Source organism: Sus scrofa, chromosome 4, assembly GCF_054392235.1.
Source record: "Sus scrofa isolate SSC_HxYL_T2T_F1_AM1 chromosome 4, Sscrofa_HxYL_maternal_Yorkshire_Landrace_v2.0, whole genome shotgun sequence".
Classification (NCBI taxonomy): Eukaryota; Metazoa; Chordata; class Mammalia; order Artiodactyla; family Suidae; genus Sus; species Sus scrofa.
The window spans coordinates 6,512,947-6,528,522 of NC_139386.1; the positions used below are offsets into that span (position 1 = coordinate 6,512,947).

At 51.1% G+C, this 15,576-nt stretch overlaps 1 protein-coding gene and 1 long non-coding RNA gene across 10 annotated transcripts in view; one reads left to right on the top strand and one right to left on the bottom strand.

The window, feature by feature from the left end:
* The window catches only part of KHDRBS3 (KH RNA binding domain containing, signal transduction associated 3), a 165,152-nt gene extending 155,430 nt beyond the window's left edge, over positions 1-9,722 (bottom strand). For 6 of the 9 annotated variants that reach the window (XR_014842926.1, XR_014842925.1, XR_014842923.1 and 3 more), the window contains exon 1: positions 9,198-9,296. Coding sequence is in view for 4 of the 9 variants with exons in the window: in XM_085021013.1 (XP_084877139.1) it covers positions 9,198-9,285 (88 nt within the window). In the remaining 5 variants the exon portion in view is untranslated. Of the gene's footprint in view, positions 1-8,166; positions 8,325-8,681; positions 8,754-9,033 lie in introns of those variants that run through there. The other 3 variants (XM_085021011.1, XR_014842924.1, XM_021088871.2) reach the window with 3 other exon arrangements.
* On the top strand, positions 9,201-15,296 carry LOC146403654 (uncharacterized). The gene is made up of 4 exons (XR_014842927.1): positions 9,201-9,270; positions 11,370-11,543; positions 12,483-12,674; positions 13,705-15,296. It is a non-coding gene; the product is annotated as an uncharacterized LOC146403654 (long non-coding RNA).
* Positions 15,297-15,576: the final 280 nt, after the last annotated feature.

Here is a 15,576-nt window from a genome sequence, read left to right on the forward strand (position 1 = left end):
AGGGGTCCGTGTATCCAACGTTACAACACAAAGACGGAGCAAAGTTCGGATGTGAACTCAAGTCTGCCTGATTTAAAGTATGTCCTTAACTACTGTCTTTTACCAAATAATCTGAGTCTTATTTCAGTGCCATTTTTAGTTAGTTGTGGCTTCTGCATATGTAACAGACCAAATGTGAGAGGGATTTTTCTAAGCATTTTACTTGTGTTTGTGTTCGCAGAGCACACCCAACCCAAAAGCAAGGGAGAAGAGGCACAAGGGGACAGGAGGAAGCCAGCCCTAAAAATATCACTGCACGTAGGTGACTGAGAGCAGGTAGAAAAAGTGGTGTATAAGGAATAGAAACATAAATATGTAGTTATCCACCAGATATAAAAATACATGCTATGTGTTAAAAATTTAAAGTAAAATTAAACAAACATGCAATTGCTGTCCTTTCACCCCGATGCCCTCCAAGGCAGGCATGAAGGTCATGTGCAGATAAGAGAACATGGGCTCAGAGAAGTCACCGGCCCAGAACAAACACTGGACTGAGCAGTGATAACAAACATATACTTGACAAATATGAGTCGAATAAATCAGTAACGTCGAAGAAACCGAAGTAGAAATGTTTGGAGTCCTGTGGACTCGATCCAGTATTCAGTTCTGCTAAAATTACCAACGAAAATCCCCACCATGGTTCTGTCCAAAATTCCCCAAGGTTTCCTGCCTGGCGCGGATCAAGGCCCTTGGCCCTCTCAGGTCCACAGACAAGGGAAGGTGAGAGGAAGCAGGGTGCCCCCAGCAGCTGACAGGCTTCTGTTACTGCGGCTTCCTTAGGCAGATCACAGACTCTGACGTACACGCTCCGGTGCAAATAGCTGCTGGCACTCTCATTTCCCCCAACAGACCCACAGATTACAGATGAAACCCACAGATCACAACGGCCAGGAGCCACAAGTCAGACCATCCCAACGCTTCCTTTAAAAATGTTTTCCAATTCAATGCTTTTGAAATCTCTTTTTCTTTAGGGCTCAGTAAACTCTATAATGGAAGCTACCTGCATGACCTTGAACAAGTTATCTAACCTCCATTTCCTTATCTGGAAAATGAGAGCAAAACGACTCTCCAAAGCGGTCCCCAGGATGAAAGGAGGCAGCCCATGAGAAAGACACTTGTGGCGGCGCCAGGCACGCCTCAGACGCAGAAACAGGTTAGAGCGTCTGCAACATGAGCAATTCACATCAGCACGTGAACAGCAAAAGCCACGCAAGCTTGTTGAATAATCAAGACGAACAGGCCAACGAACAGGGGGAACGACCGGTGTAGATGATGAGGGAACCCGGCTGCGCAGAGCGCCATCTAGTGGAAGAAGAGCAGAGCACAAAGGGAGTGAGTGAGGTGGCCGGAAAACCAGGAAAAGGGAGGAGGATGAAAACTGTCCCCTCTCCTCCCATTACAACTTCTCCAGGGGAGCTTGAACCAACAGTGACCCCAAGCGTAAGATTCACATCAAAACCAGAAATCAGAACGGGTGCTCTCACGCTCTCATGCTCTTCACCACATCGAGGAAGAACATCAGTAATACGCCAGGAGCACCTTTAAAAGCCCTTAAAATAGCAGCAGGGGCTGATTGGTGAAAAATTATGGAAATGTGAAAAATTATGGAAATTTACAGCTTACCAATTCAGAAGGTATCTTGTGCTGGTGAGAGAAGCTGCTGAGTGTCCAGGCATGTTTGCAAAGGAGCAGTCATAAAAACTGTTTATGGAAGCTTCATTTGTTAGTGGAAGCTTCAGGTGCTGCATCTTGAATAGCATAATAAAAATCAATCAGAGCTGCTGCTAATTTCGTACATGATATTAATGAAAGAGGGTTCCTAAAGAATGAGTCTCTCCTTCAGTATTTCTAGGATTGGAAAACTAAAATTATTCTAGTAACATAAAACTACCCTAAGGAATCAAACTGGATGCTTTATGCATTCAGTTATTATTATGCCTTATGTCTGGAAGGTGATGCCAGTATGCACACACCTGTCTCAGGCAATCCTCTGAAACGAGCAGGTAACCTTTATTAATCACCTATTGACATGTCAGACACCAGACGTACCTCACGTCTAAAACCACCGCCCCACAAAGGAAGCACAAGGTCTACAATTTTAGAGATGAGAACCCAGGCTCCAGGGAGTTAAGCGACCAGTACAGTTTACAGACTGGAAAGCTGTGCCTCCACAAGCCCATGACTCTCTCTGGAGCAGCTCTTCCCACATAAAAGCATCCGCCAGACTTTGCTACCCTGGCAGGCATGCCACCATCAGCCTCTCTGTTGGCCGAAAGTGGCCCTGCTCACAGGTCACCAGTCTAACGGCAGGCAGTTCATTCTAAAAGATGCAAGACAGGGATTTTCCCAGGGAGTCACCATGAAAACCTAGGCACAGTGAAAGCTCCCCATCTGCCTGGCGCTGGCAGGCAAACTGCAGCGCGGTGCCCTGGAGGGGCAGACGGAGCCCTGAATCCTGCCTGACCCCTTCATAGGCATCTGACCTTAGGCAAGTGATTGCGCCTTCCTGCCCTCCGGTTTCTCATCCACAGAGTAAGGTAAAATGACTCTTTTAAGACTGTTAGAAGAATTAAATGAAATAATGTACAGAAAGCATCTAACCCAGAAAAGCTTCTTGATAAACGGTAACTGGATTCGCCGTGTGGCTCGCAGCATAACTACTTGCATTGCTTCTTGATAAATGGTAACTATTTTTAACAACTTCAATCAGGTATATTCAAGCCAACCCCTCTTCAGAGAGCTCAAACCATTATCCGTAGGCCTATCTTCTTGTATGTTTGTGCTGCCCCCCCTTTTCTTTTATGAGCCTATTTTTAGAAGATGGGGAATTTCTAAACATACCATCAACTAACTATAAATCCCTGATATCACACCAACTCTTTCTGTAATCGAGGACTGAAATACGAACAACTCTGTGCCACCAAGGAGTCCCTTCAAGAGAGACAGAGCTTTATCAAGAATCTGCCTTATTTTCAACACAGAAAGCTTTCCTCTTTTCTCCCTGACTACTGAAATACAGGTAATGACAAGTCCTTACCTTGAATGCTTACTAAAGACTGAAAGTACTGCTGGAGAACACACACAAAGGGAGCTTGCCCTTGAGGTAAAACACATTTTCAGGAACCTCTTTTAAAAGTTCAGCATCATCGATGGACAGTTCCAACTGGCTTCTACTCTAATGAACATTGTATTTCAAAACAACCACGTTGGGTTCTGAGTTTTGTCTCTTTGCTTAAAGTACCCTATCAAGTACCCTATCAAGACCTGTAAAAGTTAGCCTGACTGCTTAAAGCCACGCACCTAGGCTGGGCAAGTTACTTTACTCTTTTGAATGTCAGAAGCCTAATCTGAAAAAGCAAAGGCAGCAGCCAGGGCTGAAACCCCCTGCCTGAAGATCCTGTGAGGATGAGAGACAATGCGTGGGAAGCACGTAGCAGCCAGGCCCTCAACTCAGCAGCTTCTGTTATAATCATTACCCCGTGCTAAGGGACACTCTATTTTTTGGTAAAACATATAAACCATTCCACCTCCACTCTGTGGGAGTGACAACAAGCAAAAGGGTCCTGTCATGTCAAAGTGGCTGCTGGCATCCACCTGTGACCTCACCTGCTCCTTGGGCTTTGGGGGTCTGTCTGGTCCCTGAGATCAAAGATTAGCTCCTCCAGGTAAGAAGGCTTATTCAGCAAATGACAGGGCCTCCCCAGCCCTGGTTTAAATCTGTCCTAAGACCCTCAGTAGGAGTGTGGGGGGAGAGCGAAGGGTATTGGAGCGCACCGGCTAATACGTTTCTCCAGCAAGAATACGAGTAAGTAAACATCTGATTCAAAGCAGATCTAACGTCTTCTCATTACCTCCTGAGAAGGACCCCTGCTGTTCTACTGCACTTAAAGAGCACTGGGATATTCTTCTGCTGGTTTAACACCGCGTTTCCAGAGAACCTTCTTTCATTTCTGTGTGCAGAGCTGTCAGGGACATCCTCCTACCCCAACTCAGGTGCTCTGAGGTCTAAAGAGCAAAGCTCTCCACTGACTGCTGAGCGCCAAGGGTGCCTTCTAACTCTTCTACCTCTGCCGGAATTACAAAGGGACAAGACGAGTTCATGAGGGCTGGGTGCCAGGAATTAGCCGAGGTGCTCAAGACACGGAGATGGAAGACAGGCCTCGTCTCCCCAGCAGACATGCTCCCAGGGAGGACAGACATCCAAAGAAGACAGTGCAATGACCATCACACCGTCAGAGAGAGCACGGGCACTTGTGGGCGGGCGAGTGGTCAGAGGAGATGCCCTCGGCAGAGAGTGAAGGGTCAAGTACCACAGTGGGCACTGCACACTCGTCTTTCAACTCCACACATGCCAGAGAGAAAAGTCCAAACTGCACAAAAGAGGCCAGAGTTTTAACCCCCTTCTGTCACTAAGTAATCGCACCAGCCCAGTCCGACCCTTTATCCATCCAAGGGTCAGTGTGATGCGGCAAAGAACAACGGGCTGGGAGAGGAACAAATCCGAGCCTTCGCTCAGACACGGCTAGGTCGCTCTGGATAAGTCACTTGATTGCTGGAGACTTCTACCTACCCCTGAAGAATCGGACTAAGCGCCTCTACATCTCTGGGCTGGTACCAGCACTGACGTTACAGACATGGCCTGGCACAGAGAAGAGCCTCAACAATGCTGCCAGACCGAGAGTTGATCTAAACCGCCTCGTCACTCCATATGTCCAAAGGATAGCGGAAGGGCTACTAAGACGCTCCTTAGGCAAGGAGGGGCCTCTGCGAACGGAAAACCCACTCTCGATCGACCGACGGCCGAGTGAGCCGAAGCTCCTCGAGCGCAGAGGCTGCCTGTCCCTCTCACCTCCTGGACCAGCACAAATGCCCCGCATGGTGGGTTCTTAATATGTGGTGTTCAGACACCAAAACACTGGAACTGTCCAGCACGGGCTCCCTTTGAGTCAGAACACACTGTAGGAAATTCAGAAGTGGTTCATCTAAAAATGTGAGTCATCGCATCCATTTTCTTACAAAAAAACAAAACTCGGTAACTCTAAGAAAACCGTTAAAAACTAAACACCCTCATGCTTCTCTGGACAAAGTAGAGAATCGCACGCCACGGCCTGAAGGCGCCGCACCTAAATATGATTCTGCAATTCTCATTCTCATTCTTCTCTTTACGTGCCTGACAACACACAAGCAGTCAAAAAAATTCCGAGTAGGGTCCGCCGCGATGAAACTCTTAAGCCACCGAGTTTTGTTGAACAAAGAGAACCACATCAGGCAAAACAATGACCCTTCCTTCAAACGTGTTTACCCATCAGCACATCCTAAAGAGCGCTCGGAACCCTATTATTAGAGAAAATACTGTCACATAAAAATACTTATTTTGAAATAGCAGCAAAGAAATTTATCTGGACACAGACAGACCACTGTAATCCTGAGTCCTTTGCTCCACCTCCTCTTGTAAGCAATCATGAAATATAACTGGGCTGTGACCCCGCCACCAATCCATACATTATATCAGATAATTAAAAATACAGGGTTATGTAATCTTACTTAATGGTTACTTGGCTTGGACTGAAAACCATCCAAAGCAATTATCAGAGAACTGGATTAAATTATAATGCGTAAGACATATTTGAAGATTTTTTTTTTTTTAGTAAGAGTCAGCACATCCCCTACTAGCAAATATAATATAAAGCATGGAATACTACTTTCATCTCCAATTAACCTCCTTGGCAAGAAACTGCAATGTCAACTCACTTCATAGGCACGGGGGGAAGGGAGGGGACAAAAAAGCCTGTTTTATTTGATTCGATTTTAACATCAAATAAATATCACCCATTACTTTCGGTAGAGAAACAAAAACATTCAATACGGGGAGAGAACCCGCTATCCTGAGAAACTAGAAATAAAAGTCAGGAACTCATACCCATTGTGAAGCAGGAGGCTGGAAAAAGTGTAAAGCCAACTTATGTTAGCATAAAAGCATACTTACCTCCTTTAGGGGACCCCAGCTCAAGGTCTTAGATTATTAGAAAAAAAAGTAATTCTGCTAGGAAGTTGATGAATGTTTACAAATACTGAATTTTTAAAAAAATGACCACGCCTCATTTATCACGTGTTTCATCACCATGTGTTGATTACCAGAGTCATATGTTGGTCCCTCAAGGGCTTTAATCCAAAAATGCCTCTTGACCCGAGTACTGAAATCCTGTAGGATGAATCTACCATGAATATTTGCTTCTTCCAAGAAGACCACTAGACAAGCACAGAAAGAAACTCTGTTTAGAAAATCAAGACACTTCAAGAGGAAACAAGCATGGTGACTACGCCAATTTCTGCAGGGTTGGACATTAGTGTGTGGGAAGCCTTTAGGTTTATCTTTGGGGGAGTCATAAGGAGTGAGAACAAGGGCCTTATGAGACCAAAGATCAGTGTTCAAATGAACTCTACCAGTTACCTACAAGCCCGCATAGCTGGGGTCCTCGGCCCCCTCCCCTGAAAAATAGACACATCAATGTCCGCCCCACTAGGGCGCCAGCATGAGAACAGAAACAGACCACCTGTGCCTTGAGAGAGCCTTGGAAACTTTGAGACACTATGCAAGCAAAGATACTATTAGCTTCTGGAGACGTTAACCATCAGCTCTACCACGCGCCACTCCCTAATAAAATAAAGACGCGCACTGCTGACCCGTCGGCACTGGATAAGTTAGTGCCCAAGGACCGACTCCAGCACCGAGATCCAGGACATCTGAAAAAACGGATGCCTCCTTTAGAGGCACATGGTCAAAAATACAGCTAAAAGGAATTAAAATGCTCTCGTATAGTGAATCACAAGATGATTATCAGATTTAAAATCATTTAACCGTTCAAATTCAGATTTAAGACAGTATGTTTTCCAATGCCCTTGTAATTCTGGAGTTACATAACAGCATAATTAATATGTTAAATGACAGGGCTTTGCATGCTGGCTATCAGCTTATGATTTAAGGGGAAAACATTTTAGTCAGAAGTAATCTAAATTACCAGTAATGAGAGCATCTGAGCAGCAGCCCTTTCCTCCTCCACAGAACTGTTCCATGTGAGAAATGTACTTCTTACAAGAATTACATTTTTGATGGAATCGGGTAATCGGGTAAGGTAATCGGGTTTAATGTCTAAAAAACACTAAGTGGCAACATAGTCCAATGTCTGTTCCAAGTAACAGGAAGCCATTACTGCTGTAAAAACAAACAAACAAACAAAAAAACCCCACAGAAACAGAAAAATTTGTGAACGTATTAGCAGAATGAATGTACTGGGGCATCCCGGCATGGAAAAATAATTCTCGCTTTTGAAATAACTTATTATGCTTTTAGTTAAACTGTTTCCTCAACTGAGTACAACCTAACTTTGATCCAGCTTCTCTATTAAGAAAACTGCACTTGGAGTCCACAATCTGGAATATTCCTAATGCCAGCGACCTCGCATGATGTACAAAGAAATTTCTTTCACAGAGATGACAGCCCAGCAGGCAAGCAGAGATATATGCAAATCACAAAGAGCCAGGAGTACAAACCTAACTGTAGATGGTTCAGAAAAAGCACGGCAATAAAACTTAAAATTCTCTTTCTTTAAAGCATGCTCACTAGCCATTTTATTAAAGAAGTAAAAATAAGCCTACACTTAAAATAAAATGGGAAAGCTCTGTGAATGGATCTCTGTTCACTGCCTCAAATACCAGGCTGAAATTCTTGGAGACAGCGAGCCTCTCCACAACCAGCCTCAGTCAACAACACACACCCTTCTCTTCTCGGGAAGAACCGACTACGATATGCAAATGCTGGAGGTCGCCGTTTTAAAATACAGATATCTGTTAAAAAAAACAGAATATGTCTACCTCATCTTCCACTTCCAACAATAAAAGAGCCACAGGGCCGGCATTAGGATCAGCAGATCCGACTTGACTCGGGAACCAGCCTGTCAGGGTGCAGAGTGATTCATGCAAAAGGTAACAGATCTGATCAGATAATATTTCTGCCATCACCCAGAGAAAAAGCAGACCAGTGGCTCCCAACCCCATCTTGATCTGAAACCCCTATTCCAGATACACGAGGAATAAAGGATCGCTCCAGGGGAGGCAGGCGTAATTTACCGTCCATCCCAGAAGGTTCCTCGGGAAGCTGAAGGAAGAACAAGCCAGGGAGCACCGTCCTGGGCCGGCACGCCTCCTCCATCCGCCCTGTATCCCCGTGTCCAGTACTTCCCAGGGCTGTTCACACCCCGAGCTGGCGAGAGTAGTGCTAAAATGGCACAGGCAGCAAAGACTCCGTGGCCAGCGTTCTGTCCCTGAGCCAGCTCCCAGTGAGGGTGACCCACCCAGAGCCTCCCAACGACAGGACAGCCGAGCCAAGACGCGGACTCCTGTGTGCCTCTCTTCTCCCCTAATGACCCCTCGGGGACCAGCCCTCAAGGCTCGGCATGAATTGCCCACCCAGAGGGAGGATGGACTGCCTCACCAGGGCGGCCGGAGCCCGGACCTGGGAGAAAGAGGAGGGGAGAGGGAACTGGGCTCTGCCGCTGCAACTGTGGTCCTTCTCCTCCAAAGCGCTTGGGGTCTGACCCCAAACCTCCCCCAAGGTCCTCAAACTTCACCAACAATCCAAGCACCTGTTCCCTTCACCTCTCCTCAATGTGATGCCCTCAGATCCTTCCATTTTCCTCCAGCTCTTTCTCCAGTTCCTTAGATGAACCAAACGCGCTAGTTGCCCGGTCCCCCAGCCCCACTCTCCCCGCCAGAGATCGTTCAACCCCTGCCCCACCAAAGGCCCCCAGCTGTTCGCTGTCCCCCACCCAGAAGTTTCCCTTGGGCACCCTCCAGTCCCCAAAGATTTCCTTCAAGTCTCGTCCAAACGCCCCCGCCTTCTTCCTTGCCGAGTCGCCCCAACGCACACACATCTCGGCTTTCCCCAGGTGTCCCGTATTTTCCCAGGTTCCCACCCCAACGCCCCCAGACTGCTACCCGGGTCCCCTCCAGGCGCCTCGGGGTCGATAGCCAGCCAGCCCCACGGTTCCTCCCCCGCAAGCCCCCGCCTTTCTCCCGGGTCCCCGGCCCCCCGGCCCGCCGCTCCCAGGTCCCCAACGGCCGCGGGCGCCAGTTAACCACCGGCCGGCGCGCGCCCTCACCTTGGTTCACCAGCCGCAGGGCGTGCGTGAAGGAGGGGTCCAGGGAGTCCTTCTCCGCCATCAGCTCGGGCAGGTACTTCTCCTCCATGCTCGCCGGCCGCCCGGGCCCGGGACGCGGACTCAAGGCGGACGGGCAGCGGCGGCCCCGCAACCCCCGACCCCGCCTGCGCAACCCCAGCGGCGCGGAACCCGGGCCGGACTCCGCGGCGGGGGCGCGGCGGAGCCAAGCCGGGCGGTCGGCCCGGCGGCGGCGGCGGCGGCGGTGGCGGCGGCGGCGGTGCGGGGCGGGAACCGGCCGCGCAGCCCCGGTCCCCGGGGGGCGGCCGCCGCCTCCCGGACGCGACCCCTGCGCTCCCGCCACGGGCCGAGGAGGAGCGGACACGGGCCGGGACGGTCAGGCGGGCCCTCCTGCCGGGCCGGCGGCGCGCTCCGCGAGCCTAAGACAGTCCCCGGCGAGCCCCGCCAGCCGGCGCCCGCGCCGAGCTCAGCCCCGACCCGCACGCCGCGCGCCGCCCCGCGCTCACTGAGCGGCCGCGCCGAGCGCCTGGCCCCGCCCGCCGCGCCCCGCCCGCCGCGCCTGCGCGCTGCGCCCCGCGCCCCACCGCCTGCCGCCCGCTGCCTGGTGGGGCCGCCCCCTCGCGCGGCCGGCCCGGGGAGGGCGTCCCGGCGCCTCCCGTCTGGCCCGCGCTCTGCAGCCGGGGAAGCGCGCGGGGGGTCTGCGGCGCGTCTACAGCCTGGCTAGAGGCGGAGACGGGGAAACTGAGGCCCAGAGAGGTCAAGCGGCTCGCCCAAGGTCACCCAGCGAGCGTTCCCGGGAGGAAGGCTGCGCTCTCGCCCTCCGCTCGGGTCAGGGGCCGCGCGGGGAGAGAGGACCGGGGGGAGCACCCGCAGCCGGCTCTGGGGAAATGCAGCGGGGCAAGCCGCCCTGCTCTGTATAGCTCCCTGGACTTCCTTAACTTATGTCGCTTTGCTGCTCCCCCCGATTTCCTAGGAAATAACGCGGGCGCACAGTCCTCCCTCTGCGCCTCCGGGGCTCTGAGCGCAACCGGAGACCCTTGGTACCGAGGTCGATTGCATAAAAGCGCGTGCCCTTCAGGTCGGCTTTGTCATCCCGACTTGCCGCCGGGTTGTCATTCTCTTCGCGCAGAAACCGGCTGTGCCCGGATGCGGAGGAGGGAGCTGTGCCCAGAGCCATTCCCCACTAGGGGACCGTCCCCTGGACACACGTGGGTGCTGATGGCCTCCGTCCGTATCCGCCCCCCACCCCCCCCCAAATCCTCCATCAGGCGGCTTTCAGATTTCCTGTGTGGAGTCAGTGTCCCCCAGCAGGCCAAGGACTCTGAGTCTGTCCTGCCTTCCCCCTCAGCGATCCCCGCCTCAAGTCCTGGCCTCGGTGTCACTGTCCCTGGACAGTCTACCAGGACTTCCCCAGCAAAGCCGGTCACTGTTCTGTGTCCCTCCAGCGCTGGTCAGGCCTTGCTTACAGAGAGCTGTAATTCGGTTTTCATCAGACTATCAGCATCTCGCTGACAGAGCTAGAGTTTTGTTTGGGGGGGAGAGTCCCTAGCACCCTAGTGCATTAGGACAGTTGTAGGGGCACCTGAAATGTTAAGTGAAGGAATAAGCCATAGGCATGCCACTCCCCTGGGAATGACTCTTCCCTCCCTGTCCCCCAGGCAACCACTTGTCCTCCTGATGCAAACAGAGGCAGCTCTACACCCAAAGATGCTTGGGGTGGAAATCAGGAGCTCCAACCTGCCCTAAATCCCAGGCCAAAGTTCCACCTTCCCTCACTCAAGCTCCACCCTCAGTGGACCTGGCTTCAGGGGAGGTGTCTGCCATTTCCAAATTCCCAATGAGAATCTTGTTCATGTCTCTCTTTGGTGTAAACTTGTGGCAGGCAGTTGAGACAGTTAGAATCAGGGCTCTGCTGCTCACTAGCTCTGTTATCTTGGGCAAGTTACTTCCTCTCTGTGCCTCAGTTTCCTCATCTGTAAAGTAGAGATGATGACAGAGCCTATTTCATAAGACAGTCGTGAAGATTAAACATGTCCTCTCCTAATGAAGTCCCCCAAACAGTCCCTAGCATGTAGTAAATGCTTATCTGTTCTTTGCTGGGTCCCCCCCACCGTGGCTGCTCTCAGGGTCTTCTGAACCTCTCCTTCCTTTCAGATGCGGCTCCTGGGGCATTTGCATTCCCCCAGCAGACCGAGTGAAGGGCCTGGAACAACACACACCTGCTTCTGGCCAGAATGTGGCTGGGTGGACGTTCTGTAGCCCCAGCTCCTCCCTGACCTCAGCTAAATGACCTGTCCCAGTCCTGGAGTCCACATCTCCAAAACCCAGGTCAGGCCAGCCAGCCTAGAGGGCAGTTGAAAGGATTCAAGGGGAGGAGTTCCTGTCGTGGCGCAGTGGTTAATGAATCCAACTAGGAACCATGAGGTTGCGGGTTCGGTCCCTGCCCTTGCTCAGTGGGTTAAGGATCCGGCGTTGCCGTGAGCTGTGGTGTAGGTTGCAGACGCGGCTCGGATCCCGCGTTGCTGTGGCTCTGGCATAGGCCGGTGGCTACAGCTGCGATTGGACCCCTAGCCTGGGAACCTCCATGTGCAGCGGGAGCGGCCCAAGAAATGGCAAAAAGGCAAAAAAAAAAAAAAAAAAAAAAGAAAGAAAGAAAGAAAGGATTCAAGGGGAGATGTTTTCTCCTTTAACGTTAGAGTGGAACGCACATGCCTCTGGTTTCTAGTCCTGCACCCCAGGACTGACTTTCTGGGGTGTGAGTCCCTGGCAGCCTCTTTTCCAGGGAGCAAATGAGAAGGAGACCCGTAGCAGGGAGACCAGCCCCAGGAAGGGAGCATGGGGAGCAGATGCTCAGTTGCTCCCTCACCACGTGATCTAAGATGCTCCTTCCCACTTAGAACTTCTGCTCCAGTGACAGCCCTGGAGTAACTTCCCTTCGTTTTAGCCGTGCCCATGGCATGTGAAAGTTCCAGGGCCTGGGACTGAACTTGAGCCCTAGGAGTAGTGACAACACCAGGTCCTTAACCCACTGAGCAGCCAGGGAACTCCAGTCACAGCTTTTTTTATTAAGCATTTCCTACTTAATAGGGATGTCAGGGGCTTTGTATCTACTATTTCTAGTTCTCTCAACACCCTATAAGGAAGATACTGTTTATCCACCACTTAGAAATGAGCAGTTGAATACCTGGCTTACCTACCACCGCTGTCAGGAAGGGCTTGCAGGCCCCCTGGATCTAAAGCCTCTGTCCCTCCGTTCTGCCCTCCCAGGTAGCGGTCTGGGATGCTGGAGACCTGGAGACCGGCTCCAGGCCTCCCGCATCCAAACACTTGGCAGACGTGTCTCGCCAGCAGCTGGGGAGGAGGGCTGATACACCGGAAAGCTGACAGCACAGGCACTGAATCTTCTGCTCTGGACCCTCCTTCTCAGAGAACCTTCCAAGAGGGCAGGGACCCAGCACGGTGAGTATCCATGTGGGGCCGAAGGAGACGGATGTCTCTGGGAGAAGCTCAGGATATCATCCCCACCTACCAACCTGGCTGCACAGTGTGGAATGGCCAGGCACCTCCACGCCTTCCCGCAGACTCTGCTGGTCCTCCCGAGATGGCCATCCTGTGGGCGCTAACCCTTAGATCCCTTTGAAAATGAGGAAACCAGGTCTTGGGGAAGGTGGTGGGTTTTCTTTAAGCAGCTGTAGGTAGTGCTCGAACTCAGGTCCGATGATGCCCAGGCCAGGCGGAGGTCTCTCTGGGCATGCACCAGTACTTGCTGAGCACAGACCTGGTACGCACACTGCTCTGGGTACAAAGGACTGGCTGTGCGAGAAACAGATTTCTCCAGAGCCACTTCCGGCCAGAGGCGCCGGGACCCTTACTCCATCTGTGTGGTTCACCTGGACCAGAGGCCCTAAGCTGATAAGAAGCTCTGGCTGCGCTTTCTCCGTGCATCCACGGGTCAGGGATCCACCCCTCAGCCCCAGAGACAGAGGGCACCTCCCAAACTGACACCCCCCCTCCCAGGTCGCTGGGCCATCTCAGCAACTGCACAGCCCCCAGCCAACCACCTCCCTGCAGTGTGAACCAGAACTCCCACCTCCCCTACCTCCCATGCCCACCTCTGGGGAAAGATGGATAACACTCCCCTGCCTCTATGTCCCTAAGTGCAGTAGGTGAGACACGGCCACGGCAACTCCACCTCATCAGAGGACATACCCAAATGTGAAGCGTCCCTGGGGTCTTTGCCATGTTTGTACAGGATCGCTGCTCACACTGCAAGCTTCCTGTTGCTTTTGTTTAAGAAAGGCAAGCCCTATCCTATTGACCGCAAGACCCGACAGTGCCTCCAGTTCTCTTGCTTATCCGCTGTGCGACCTTGGGTCAACTATTCGATGTCTCTGAGCCCAGGATATTGAGAGGTTTAGATTGAAGCATTAGGCTTGTCATAGGCACTGACGGCGTTTAAAGCTTTTGGCCTCTCCCTCCTCTTCACCAGCATTGTCTGTGCTCCTCTTCATGCCTGTCCAGTCACCTGTGGTCCCCTCGGCCACCACACTGTCCTCGGAGCCCGCTCACCTCCACAGCCCCAGGGCCCAGCCCAGCTGTCAGTTCACAGCAAGCACTCAACACTCGGCCAAACCACTTCCTCTGAAATGCAGTCCTCCAGCAGCACCACTTCCCAGCTACTTGAGATAAATGAGTTTGTCATGTAAGACAAGCACCAAAAGATGGCACAGCCTCACCTAGAAATCAGTCATTTATGTGTCAGGGAGAAAGACACCACGAACATTCACCGTGATCCCTGGCTGCAGTCGGTGATGGCAGGAAATGCGTTTTCAAACCTTGAGTATGACCGCAAAGATGCGTAGCCCGGGTGGAGAAAGACACAGGGAAACTCTTCAGAGTCGGGAGGCTTTGCAAAGTTCAAAGCCCATCCATGAATCAGGATGCTCCACGGAGGACAGGCTAGTCTGTTAGTGGCTCTCTCCTATTTTTTTTTCAACCAGCCTCCCCAAACCTCCTGCTATCAAGGTACAGAAATACCCCTGGAAGGAATTGCAGAGATCAGCTCACTCACAAGTCACTATTTTTTAGAGATGAAGGCACAGTTGCTCAGAACATTTAAGTGACCCAAAAGTATTCATTGGAGAAATAGACAGACAGACAGACAGACAGACACACACACACACACACCCCACAGCCAGGTGTAAGGATGAATGGCATGAAACCTTTCAGCCCAGTCACTCACACACCTGAGGACACCTATCCTGCCTCTGTATCCATGTTTCCTATAAGGCTGTTTCCTTCTCTGGCTACTTGGTGGATGGAAACTCCAGTTCCTCTGGCCCACTTTCCTCTTTCTCCAGGAAGGAAGCCATCCTGGTACTTTTCTTCCTGCATCTAATCAAACCACAGATATTGCGCAGGCACCCCCTAGTGGCTAAGTGTGAAAGCACATGTCCCCAAACGTTCCTGTTGAACCAGATGGACTGACAATCCTCAGGTTTGGACCTGGACTCAACCCAAAGGGAACCTCAGATATAACTTTAACTCCTTCCCAAGAAAGGGGACAGTGAAATGTGATCTAAGGTGAAAGAGAGTGAAAAAGGCAGAAAGTAAAGAAAAAGGCAATAGGAGACGGCAAGGGGGAGAGAGGGAGAAGGAACAGGACAAAAAAGACAGAGAAAGTGAGACACAGAGCATAGGAGCTAGAGCAAGAAAGCAAGGAAAGCTGAAACGAGGGCCATTTCTCTAGGCTCAGCCATTCTCTATTTCACAGGTACGCATTCAAGAAAGTAGTGATAGCAAGTAAAGTTTGACATGCCCAGTGTCAGAGGCTGCCCTGTGGCACAGTCAGGTGGGGACAGAGGAACCAGGGAGAAGAAGGGACAGAGATGTTGTGGTTGACCCCCTCGCGGCCTGACTTGCTAATCTTTTCACTATCCAAGTCCTTCTCTGTCTCTATTTCTGAGCTTGTAAAAGGATCACTAATAGCCGCTGTTCTCCTCTTGTTTTATTGAGATCCAATGAGAACAATAAAGATTTGCAGAGAAAACCCCGAAAAGTGCTCTGAAAAGTTCCCAGATATAACCGTCTCAGAAATGTGTTTTATTGTTTTCCCCTCTCCGCAACAGCAGCCCTCCATCCTCGACTTCCTGGACCAAAAGGGTAATGTGTGAGGCTGGACCGCCAAAGCATTGCTATATTTCAACCATGCATCATGTTACCAAGACCCCTGGTGCTTCATAAGATGCCATGATTTGAAAGGCGCCATTGAAATGTAAAACATCACTGCCGAAGCAGTAAAAAGATCTGTGTCCCTCACCTAACCCACTCTTTCTTGTCAGTATGCATAGAGATACACACA